General features: G+C 45.0%; 1 protein-coding gene across 1 annotated transcript in view; it reads right to left on the bottom strand.

Moving 5' to 3' along the window:
- Positions 1-1,164: 1,164 nt before the first annotated feature.
- Positions 1,165-12,512, bottom strand: part of nsg2 (neuronal vesicle trafficking associated 2) — a 154,090-nt gene continuing 142,742 nt past the window's right edge. Inside the window, exon 5 of the mRNA XM_060935035.1 lies at positions 1,165-1,419. Coding sequence (XP_060791018.1) covers positions 1,225-1,419 — 195 coding nt within the window. The 3' untranslated portion in view covers positions 1,165-1,224. The remainder of the gene's footprint in view (positions 1,420-12,512) is intronic.

Here is a 12,512-nt window from a genome sequence, read left to right as displayed (position 1 = left end):
CAAGAGACTCGCAGCTGTAATTGTAGCAAAAGGTGGCTCTGTAAAGTATTGACTTTTGGGGTGGGTGAATACCTATGCACACTCCAGATCTCTGTTTTGTCATCTTAATTATTGTTTGTGTCACAATAAAACAATTTTCACTTTTAAAGTTGTAGGCATGTTGTGTAAATCAAATGATGCTAACCCCCCAAAAATCCATTTTAATTCTAGCTTGTAATGCGACAAAACAGGACAAATGCCAAGGGGGATAAATACTTTTGCAAGACACTGTATTATTGACTTGATTTGTGAATGTTTGTATGCAGTATACTATATCAACCTTACCACTGTTGCCTACCTGATTGTGTCATTGACAGCCACTGATTATGTTGAGAAAGGAGCAAGCTACACAGTAACTAATAAGTAACTTGACACACACGCATATACACACACATTTAATAACATCTTTATTGTTTTAAACCTGAAGGCTACAGAATCAAATATTCAAGGCTTTGCTACATATTAACTAGGAGTTAGCACGAGATTTCAATTTTTACTGATGGCAAATAATAAGCAAAGTGATAATGGCACAGATGACTAAACATAGCAGTCAGGGTTTATACATCCCAGAGCACTGGGTAATTTGTCCCTGGATCATCATCCTCAGATTGATCATGGACTGCAAGCTAAAGTGAAACACAAAGCTCTAAAAGGCTTCTCATCAGAAATAATAATAACCTTACAACGTCTCTTATGGCAACACAGACACTGGATCTTACTTCTTCTGGGCTATTTACAATTAGGCTCAAATGAGGAACCATAACATACATTTACCATGTATTTTGTCATCAGTATATGATTTTTTTAAAAATTATTTATATATCCCAGTCTGGACATAAAACCACAGAAAGAGTATGCTTGGAAACACAGCACAAAAAATACCATACAGTAGCTGCAACATGCATTTTACAATGAAATCAGTCAGTCAGTCAGTCATGAAACTATATGTTTTCTTATGGGACCTTTGCTTTTGGCAAGTGTCACAGACACATGCCTTTGTATAAACAATTATCTGATATGCAATACAATAAAACCAAATTGTACAATAAAGGCAGTCATAAATAAATAACTCATACAAATTAACTACGAGTAAAAAATTAAATAGAAGAGTAGAAATTGAGAAGTGTTATTTAAGTCAGATGGGGAAAAACAGACATGGCCACTGGAGAATCAGCAATAGCAGCCTCATTGGCTGATAGTATTGGGTGGTTTATCATCATGCTGGACATTGCCATTTGGAAGCCATGGTGAGACAGAGCGTGACATGGTCTGCTTAGCTACAGTGCTGTAGTGGCTGATCACCGTGTAGAAGCGGCCACGAGAGTGAGCATCCTGTGCGGTGTAGTAGGCCTCAAGGGAGGCTGGGATGCATCGCTTGTGCTGTTGGAGTGCAAGTCAATCATTTAAAAAGCCCAAATTTCTTTCATTGTTAGATTACATTCTTGCAAACTCGGATGAAATGATATTCTAAGATTTATTTCCAATCAAATGATAAATTACCTATTTCACATGATCAGATTTCCAACAAGAGCATGCATATCACACAATTATGTTTGATTATGTAAAATTTATTAAGGGGCCCCCAATGGTTACTAGCACACTAGTTAAAACTCACCAACTAGTATATGACACAATTAGTATGCACTTGCTCCTGAACTGCTAAAGTTATTTCAATTTGATAACCTGCATCAAGATATTACAACCCCAAATCAGAAAAAGTTGGGATGGTACGGAAAATGCAAATAAAAAATAAAAGCAGTGAGTTTGATATTTTCTAAGTTTATTAACCCAAGATATTTCATGTTTTGTCTTTTCAACTTCATTTCATTTGTTAATATACATCCATTTCCATGTTTCAGGCCTGCAACATACCCGTATTATAAAAAAAAAAGTTTGGAAGGGGCAATTTATGGCTAGTAATGAGGTACAACAAATAAAGATATGATTTGAAACAAGTGATAAACAGATGATTCTCATCATGATTTGGTATAAAAACAGTATCCAGGAAAGGCTTATTCTTTGTGGAGCAAAGATAGACCAAGGATCTCTACTTTGTCAACAAATGCATGAGAAAATAAATGTTCCTCAAAGATAAATATGAAGAGATTTGGATACTTCACCATCTACAGTGCCTATCATCATTAAATGATTTAAGGAACCTGGAGGAGTTTCAGTGTGTAAAGGGCAAGGATACAAGCAGAAGCTGAGCACGCATAATCTTTATCTCAGTAATGGCACTGAAAACCAGAGTTCGGAGCAGCCCCCCAACATGGCCACTCTGGACTACACTTCATAAGATTCACAGCGCCCTCCATCACCAGAGTATTAACTACTGCACCTGTCTCCAATTATCCCACAATCACTTCCCCTATATAAACCCAGCTCTCACACAGTCAACACGAAGTATCATTCTGTGTCCCATACCTGAATATACCAAGCCGTTTATTTTCCTGACTGACTTCCCGATTTAGAACACAATTCTCATTATTATTCCTACCTTGTTTCTCCTGCATTCCTCTGTTTGCTGATCAAGTGACCTATGCCTGTTTCCTGACTATGATTACTGCCTCACGATTTGGCTTCAGCTGCAGTTTGCATTGCACCCGCTCTCCCCTGCACCTGCATCCGTAAGTGCCTGTGCTCTGACAGGATACTTCACCACGTGAATGCAGCAGGAGGCTAAGCAGACTGCAATCCATGCGCAGGGGTGACTGTTAGGAGAACACTAGCAGATGATAAGCGATCTCAACACCAGGATGACAACTCACTGCTGTGGTATCGCAGGACGTCCTTACATGCCCCTCCTCTCCATCCGTCACATTCTGAAGCTTTCTGGGGAAGCTCCCCATTGTAAAGGATTTCTTCTTCAGTGTTCCTTGTATTTTTCATCTCTCACAGGGACAACAGATGAGCACAAGCTCTCCCAGTTCATCAGTCTTTTCACCAGTAAAGCTCTCCAGTGGGCAAGCATGGTGTGGAGACATGGTGGCGAACACACCACGTTGTATGACCGTTTTCTGGAGCTGTTCACGAGATTGTTCGACCATGAACCAGAGGGGATCAAAGTCTCAGAGAGAGACTATTAACTATCTGTCAAGGAGAAAAGAGTGTTGCAGAATATGCACCGGACTTCAGCACCTTAGCCGCTGGAAGCAGCTGGAACAAGCCATCCTTGAAAGGCACATTTCGCTAAGGTTTGCATCCTGAGGTACTCAGCAAACTGGCATGCTGTGATGAACACCTCTCCCTTGACTCTCTTATCGACCTGGCTATATGCTTGGATAATCTCCTCTGCAAACGGCCCTCACTACAATCACCTCCTGCTCCCTCTCCAAACACTAACTCTGCGAGTCCGATGGAAGTCTCATGTACACGACTTCAATGATCCGAGAGAGAGAAGAAACAAGCAAAAAGAAACAAGAAACAACCTCTGCTTTTATTGTGGTCTAGCTGGCCAACTGATCTCCAAATGCCCTACTCAACCCCCACGAAACCATCAGCCAAGCAGAACTTCCAATCTCACTAATCCTGTGAGTTATGAGAAATATCTGAACTCACAATCCTTCCAAGTACCAGCGTTGTTGAAACTGCCAGACTCGACCCATGTGCTCTCTGCTTTCATAGGCTCGGGGACAGAGGAAAACTTCATAAATAGCACAGTCATTCAGAAGTACCATCTGACCACCCACGAACTGTTGAGACCCACCAAACTCCAGGCCATAGATGGGGACCCATTGGAGAAGGACTGGTTTTAACATGCACAACACTTGTCAATTCAAGTCGGAGTAATTCATACTAACACATCTCCCTTCTCGTTGCTCCCACCTCGCATCATGACTTAATATTGGGTTACCCATGGCTCCACTCCATGATCCGTTAATCTCCTGGCAACAACATAACATCATCCAGTGGTCTCCTGCCTGTCTCCAGAACCACATGAAACTTCAACTCACTTTTGCATCTACCTCTGTAGAAAGCCTTCAGCGCGACTCCCTAGAAAATGTCCCAGAGTGCTAACTTGACCTAAAGGAGGTATTCAGCAAAAGGAAAGCCTGTGGTCTGCCTCCTCACCGTCCATATGACTGCACTATCGATCTCCTCCCAGGTAATACTCCTCGCAATCGCATCTATCCTTTGTCTCTAGCTTCCAAGCGGCTATGGAAGAGTATGTACAAGAAGCCTTGCAACAAGGGTACATCAGATATTCTCCATCTCCAGCCTCAGCAGTTCTTCTTTTCGAGAAGAAAGGAGGAGGTCTCCAGCCATGCATAGACCATCAGGGTCTGAACCAGATCACAGTGAAATACCCTTATCCACTCCCACTATTGGTAGCCCCCCAGTTTGGCGCGCTAACATTGGAGTTCTCCCCGGTAAATGAGAGGGTCGGTTCCCTGTGCCTTCGGGTCGGGGAACGGTTTCTGACTGTCGTTTGCGCTTATGCGCCAAATGGTAGTTCAGAGTACCTGGTCTTCTTGGAGTCCTTGAGTAGGATACTAGACAGTACACCATGAGGGGGGACTTCAACACTCACATGGGCAATGATGGTGAGACCTGGAGGGGTGTGATTGGAAGGAACGGCCTGCCTGATTTGAACCTGAACGGTGTTCTTTTGGACTTATGTGCCATGCACAGTTTGGCCATAACGAACACCATGTTCGAGCATAAGAGTGTCCATAAGTGCACATGGCATGAGGACACCCTAGGCCAGGGGTGTCCAAACTGATCCATAAAGGGCCGTGTGGCTGCAGGTTTTCATTCCAGCCATGCAGCAGCACACCTGATTTGGCTTATTCAATCAACTGACACACCCACCCTTTAATCAAGGGTGGGTGTGGCTGCAAGTATTTGACTGTGTGAAGACAGTTCAGTTGATTGAATGAGCCAAGTCAGGTGTGCTGCTGCATGGCTGGAATGAAAACCTGCAGCCACATGGCCCTTTATGGATCAGTTTGGACACCCCTGCCCTAGGCCATAGATTGATGATTGACTTTGTAGTCATTTCATCTGATCTGCAACCATATGTCTTGAACACTCAGGTGAAGAAAGAAGCAGAGCTGTCAACTAATCACTACCTGGTGGCAAACTGGATCAGATGGTGGGGGAGGAGGCCAGACAGACCTGGTAGGCCCAAATGTGTAGTGAGGGTATGCTGGGAATGTCTGGCGGAGGCTTCCGTCCATCAGATCTTCAACTGCCACCTCCGGCAGAGCTTCAACTGCATACTGGGGAGGATGGGGACATTGAGTCTGAGCGGCCCATGTTCCATACCCCCCATTGCTGAGGTGGCTATGTGGAGCTGCGGCTGCAAGGTTGTTGGTGCCCGTCATGGTGGTAATCCCTGAACCCAGTGATGGACACCTGCGGTGAGGGGAGCCGTCAAGCTGAAGGAGTCCTATCGGGCTTGGTTAGCCTGTGGGTATCTGGAGGCAGCTGACAGATACCAACAGGCCAAGCAGAATGTGGCTCTGGTGGTAGCTGAAGCAAAAACTCAGGTGTGGGAGGAGTTTGGTGAGGCTATGGAAAGTGACTTTCAGTCAGCCTTGAAGAGATTCTGGCAAACCATCCAGCAACTTAGGAAGGGGAAGCAGTGCTCTGTCCCAACTGTTTACAGTGGAGATGGAGTGCTGTTGACCTCAACTGGGGACATTGTCTGGCAGTGGAAGGAATACTTCGAGGATCTCCTCAATTCCACCTTCATGTTGTTCGAGGAAGACGCAGAGTCTGAAGGTGCTTGGGAGGACTTGCCCATAACAGGGACTGAGGTTGCTGAGGTGGTTAAAAAGCTCCTCAGTGGCCAGGCTTCGGGGATGGATAAGATTCATCTTGAGTTCCTGAAGGCACTGAATGTTGTTGGGCTGTCTTAACTGACACATCTATTCAACATTGCATGGAGGTCAAGGACAGTGCCTCTGGATTGGCAGACTGGGGGTGGTGCTACCCCTTTTAAAAAGGTGGACCAGAGAGTGTTTTCCAACTATAGGGAGATCACACTTCTCAGCCTCCCCAGGAAAGCCTATGCTGGGGTGCTGGAGAGGACAGTCCAGTCAATAGTTGAACCTTGGATTCAGGAGGAACAATGCGGTTCTCATCCTGGTCATGGAACACTGGACCAGCTCTTTACCCTTGCAAGGGTGCTGAAGGGTGCATGGGAGTTTGCCCAACTGGTCTACATGTGTTTTGTGGACCTGGAGAAGGCTTATGATCATGTCCCTCGGGGTGACCTTTGGGGGGGTGCTTCAGGTGTATGGGGTTCAGGGCCCACTGCTGTGGGCCATTCGGACCCTGTATGACCGGAGCAGGAGTTTGGTTCGCATTGCCGGCAGTAAGTCAGACTTGTTCCCGGTGCATGTGGGACTCCATCAGGGCTGCCCTTTGTCACCGGTTCTGTTCATAACTTTTATGGACAGAATTTCTAGGCACAGCCAAGGGGTGGAGGGTGTTCAGTTTGGTGGCAGCAGGATCACGTCTCTGCTTTTTGTGGATGATGTGGTCCTGTTGGCTTCATCAATCTGTGACCTACAGCATGCGCTGGGATGGTTTGCAGCTGAGTGTGAAGCGGCTGGAATGAGGATCAGCACCTCCAAGTCCGTGGCCATGGCACTCAGCCAGAAATGGGTGGAGTGCCTACTTTGGGTCAAGGGGGAGTTGCTACCTGAAGTGGAGGAGTTTAAATATCTCGGGGTCTTGTTCACGAGTCAGGGTAGGGGGGAACAGGAGTTGGACAGACAGATTGGGGCAGCGTTAGCAGTGATGCGGATGCTAAACCGGTCTGTTGTGGTAAAGAGAGAGCTGAGCCAAAAGGCAAAGCTCTCAATTTACTGGTCCAGCTACATTCCCACCCTCACCTATGGTCACGAGCTGTGGGTAGTGACCGAAAGAATGAGATCGTGGATACAAGCGGTTGAAATCAGTTTTCTCCACAGGTTGGCTGGGCTCTCCCTTAGAGACAGGGTGAGAAGCTTGGTGATTTGGGAGAGACTCGGAATAGAGCTGCTGCTCCTCCACATTGAAAGGATTCAGTTGAGGTGATTTGGGCACCTTGTTAGGCTGTCCCCTGGATGCCTCCCAGGGGAGGTTCTCTGGGCATGCCTCACTGGGAGGAGACCCCAGGGCAGAGCCAGGACACGCTGGAGAGATTACATTTCTCGGCTGGCCTGGGAACACCTCGGTATTCCCCCAGAATAGCTGGTGGAAGTGGCCGGGAAGAGGGAAGTCTGGGCTGTTCTGTTTAAGCTGCTACCCCTGCAACCCGGACCCAAATAAGTGGCAGAAAATAGGTGGATGGAGGGCACTCCCACTGGTCCCTTCAGCACTAGAACAACTCAGATCTGCCAAGATATTCTCCAAACTAGACCTGCACAGCGCCTACAACCTGGTCAGGATTCGTGAATGTGACAGATGGATGACCACCTTTAGCACCACTGCAGGCCACTTCATATATCTTTTCATGCCTTATGGCCTTTCTTGCACTCCCAGTGTCTTCCAGTGCTGCATCAACGACGTGCTCAGGGACATGCTGGAGAGGTTTGTCATCGCCTACATCAACGACATCTTGATTTACTCCCCAGATGAAAACATCCACCATGAGCAAGTCAGATCAGTGCTTTCTCGCCTTCTCAAGAATCACCTGCATGTTAACCCTTTGGGGTCGAGAGGTTCACTGGCAAAGCTCAACAGGTTAAGAATGAGTAGGCCATGTATTTGGATAAATATCTTCACGAGTTTATCATCATACAAGCATGATAAACATATTGACAGAAACTTTATACTTTACACTTTCCTATGTGCCCACTGCCAAATATTTTTTAAAATTACCTAAATTAGATGAAACATAAAACTTGTCACCTTACTCAGTCACACCGGAGTCAGAGCACTGAGCACCCACTTATGCATTCATAAAAGACTATTCACATAGTAACGGTATGATAATTACTTTCACCCTTACGGTTTCGATTGGTTTCTCTTTCACATTGGGAACACCCACTGTAAACAGAATAAAATCTGTCAGACATATTTCAGGCTATTTGGAGGTAAAACTTGTTGTGAGATGGCACGCGGATTTTATGCACTTCAGATGATTCAGGACAGCGATTCAATTCATGATTCAGGACAGTGATTCAATTTCAGAACAGCAAATCAATTCATGAATAAATTTATGATTCAGGATAGCGATTCAATTCAATCTTGAGAACTGCGACACTGATGAACGGTGCCCTTTTTTTAACTTCAACTTGATCCAGCTGAAGATCAACTCGAGTAAGTGTAAATATTTCTCCTATTTCTGATGAACATATCGGTTCTTATGTGTGCACTGTAGTGCATGCACAGGAAAAATGACTGAGCAATTTTTCCAGAGTTAAAATATTTTCCTCAAAAATAGTTAATTTTTCTCTACTTTGAGTTTAGAGAGTAAAATCTGGAGTTGGAGTGTGAGCAAAATTATAGAGTACGGTGTGGCTCAGAACTGAGTAAAATAGCACAAGACACACTGAATAGAGTCAAATACCAAAATAAAGTCAAATACAAGATAAATGAGGCTGTTGTAAAAAAAGTAGTTTTAGAATTGTGTTGGAATGCGTGAAAAAACATTGCCTTACCCATTGTGACTTGACCTGATGGGATTGAGAGTTGACAGTGGGAGGGGTTTTCACTCTTCTCATGGAATGGAAATTTTTACCCTTCTCATTGAATACCCCTCCCACTGCCAACCCTTTATCCCAAAACAAATGGATATAAAAATTATTTGATGGCCAGTTAATTGTCCAAATCAATGGAGCAGATTTAAGTTTTTGTGCTTGATACATTCCTAAGACTGAACAGAATCACCTCAAGTGAACAAAACGGTTCATCACAATGGGTAAGGTAATGCTTTTTCACACATTCCAACACAATTCTAAAACTGCTTTTTACAACATCTTCATTTATCTGTTTTTTTTTTTGAAGTACAATCATGACATGCATACTACATGGATATTATTGTAGCTGAACTTGTGCTGAATACAAAAAAAGTCATATGACTTTGAAAATACTGCTTAGATTTGTTGAAATGGATAAAATCAGAGCATGCCAAAATCATTAGGAGTGCCAGAAAATATCTTCAGACCCCAGAGGGTTAAAGCCAAAAAATGTGAATTTCATGTCGGCCAAATCTCATTCCTAGGCTATGTGATCAGTTTGGAGGGGGTGAGTATGGACCAGTCCAAAGTCACAGCAGTGATCTCATGGCCCACTCTCATGTCAGTCAAGGAATTACAGTGCTTTTTGGGGTTTGTCAACTTCTACCGCCGATTCATCTGCGGGTTCAGCAGCATCGCAGCCCCTCTCACCATTCTCCTGAAGAATGGACCTTGTTGCCTCCACTGGAACTCAGCAGCCAATCAAGCCTTCAACCAGTTAAAAACTGCTTTCACTACAGCCCCCATATTTCAGCACCCAGACCCTTAAAAACCCTTCATCGTGGAGGTAGATGCTTCTGAAATGGGAGTGGGAAAGGTTCTATCACAGCACCTCGGTGAAAAACCAAAATTGCACCCCAGTGTTTTATTCAAAGAAGCTCATGCCCACCGAGAGAAACTATGACATCAGCAGTTGAGAGCTCCTGGCTGTCAAATTGGCCCTTGAGGAGTGGAGGCACTGGTTAGAAGGCGCAATGCACCGATTCACGATCCTGACTGATCACAAAAATCTTGAATATTTGAAGACAGCGATGCGCCCAAAACCCTTTTCAAGCCAGATGGGCCTTGCTCTTCACAAGACTTCATTTCACCATCTCCTATTGTCCCGGTTCCTGAAATACCAAGGCTGATGCTCTCTCACGCATTCACACAACTTCACTTCAAATCATCCAAACCTACCACTATTCTGTCTCCTGAGTGCTTCTTACCAGCAATCACCTGGGACATTGATAGGGAGATCAGACAAGCACAAATCACAAGCCCTCCTGAGAACTGTCCATCCAGACTTTTGCATGTTCCCCCAAGCTCAGAGGCAAACTAATCACCTGGGCACACTCCTCTCCTGCCACTGGTCATCCCAGCAGCCATTGCACTTACCAACTCCTCTGAAGCAAGTATTGGTGGGAGAACATGTAATGGTTGAAGTCCGTGATCATCTCCTCATGCTCCATCTGTACCCAAGCCAAGGTCCCCAGAGCTCCCCCTGCCAGCAAACTATGTCCTGTGCTGGTACCCCAGTGACCCTGGTCATACATCACCCTGGATTTCATCACCGATCTACCCCAGTCCCAAGGTAATGCTGTCATCCTGGTAATCATTGATTGTTTCTCAAAGACACTCACTCATCCCATTACCAGGGCTTCCTACTGCATTTGAGACAGCCAAATTACTCTTCACCCACATTTTCCGTTATTATGGCATTCCTGAAGACATAGTGACTGGGGTCCCCAGTTCATCTCAAGACTGTGGTCAAGATTCATGGACAGGCTGGGTGTATCAGTTAGTGTCACTTCTAGCTACCATCCTTAGTTTAACAGCCAAGCAGAATGGGCAAATCAAGAAGTGGGTTGCCTCCTCTGCATATTCTGCATGAAGAACCAGAAAGACTGGGCATGTTTCCTTCCATGGGCCGAGTATGCACAAAATTTGCTCAAACATTCAGCCACTCAGCTAACCCCAATCCAGTGTGTACTCTGATACCAACCCCCTTTGTTCCCTTGGGATGACACCTTCACACAGATCCCGGCCTTAGATTCTTGGTTCCAGAGGAGCCAGCAGATATGGGAGGAAGTACACCAGAAGCTGGAGACAGTCATCACTAAGTACAAACATTATTCCAACAAGCACAGAAGTGCCACTCCCGAATACACCCCAGGTGATAGAGTGTGGGTCTCCACAAGAGACCTCAGGGAGCCCGATTCTTATAAGAAACTACAAGCCAGATTCATCAGTCCTTTCAAACTCCTATGCAGAATCAATGAAGTTTCATACTGGCTCAAAGTTCCCCCTCACAGAAAGATGGCTCCCACATTCCACATCTCATGCCTTAAACCTGCTATCCAAGGTCACCTAGCTTCAGACACACCCAATCAAACCCCTCCCTAGACATCGAAGGACAAACAATCCACCAGGTCAAAAAGATCCTCAATTCCCACCGCAGACAGGAACAACTCGAGTACTGGGTCAACCGGGAAGGCTTCGGCCCAGAGGAATGTAGTTGGGTCAGTTCCATGGATATCTTAGACCCTCTACTCACCCAAGAATTCCACAGTCAACACCCTGAAAAGCCAGCACCAAGAAAAAGAGGTCAACCAAGGAAAGAAGTTGCTCCAAGAAGGAGCTCCTCAGGGGGTGGTGGTGTTCTGTCAGTAACAGCACTGAAAACCAGAGTTTGGAGCAGCCTCCTAACATGGCTGCTCCAGACTACACTTCCCAAGATTCACAACGCCCTCCGTCACCAGAGTATTAACTACTGCACCTGTCTCCAATTATCCTGCAATCTCTTTCCCTATATATGCCCAGCTCTCACATGCAGTCAATGCGAAGTATCGTTCTGTGTCCCATACCTGAATATACCGAGCTGTTTGTTTTCCTGACCGACTTCCCGATTTAGACCACAGTTCTCAATATTATTCTGACCTTGTTTCCTCATCTCTCCTGCTTTCTTCTGTTTGCTGATTGATCGACCTACGCCCGTTTCCTGACTATGATTACTGTCTCATGATTTGGCTTCAGCTGCAGTTTAAATTGCACCTGCTCTCCCCTGCACCTAAATCCATAAGTGCCTGCACTCTGACATTTTGATCCCTTGGATGCCACTGCATCAGGAACCATCATTAATCTATAGCAGATATAACCACATGGGCTCGGGATTACTTTCACAAAACTTTGTCAAGCACTACAATATGGCATTATATCCACAAACGCCAGTTAAAAGTTTAGTGCAAAAAGGATGCCTTATATTAACTGAGCCCAAAAGTGCCATCAATTTCTCTGGGCTCAGAGGCATCTGGGATAGACCATCACACAGTAGAAACATGTATTGTGTTCTGACAAATAATTATGGAGGCTTTGCACAGTCACGTGACCCCCATAGCAATGGTAACTATGCTGCCTTGACAGAAGACACACTTGTAGTGCTTCATTCAGATGACTTAGTTGTTATTGATTGGTATGGGAAGGTTTTGCTGTGTCTTTGGATGTGATTTCTAAAAGTAGAAGGGAAAAATGGGAAAAACATTTGGCAGGACTCTGTGTTGAATGGAGAAATAAAAAACCCTGTGGTATTGCTGACTTCATTTCCATGAAGGTAAGAATTACCCCCCAGAATTCAAACACAACACCAAGTTTAAAATTAAGTGAAAAACCAAAATTAACAGTGAGGAATAATGTGTATATAGAGATGTCCGTGTGTGTGTGTGTGTGTGTGTGTGTGTGTGAGTATATATAAGGAGTAGTACTGACTTACTGTTGGACCGGGGAGATGGAGGGTATATCGCAGAGAAGGAGGGTTTCAAA

This window comes from Neoarius graeffei, chromosome 12, assembly GCF_027579695.1.
Source record: "Neoarius graeffei isolate fNeoGra1 chromosome 12, fNeoGra1.pri, whole genome shotgun sequence".
Lineage (NCBI taxonomy): Eukaryota > Metazoa > Chordata > Actinopteri > Siluriformes > Ariidae > Neoarius > Neoarius graeffei.
Note: the sequence above shows the minus strand (reverse complement) of the source record. Positions and strands in the feature narration are given on the sequence as shown.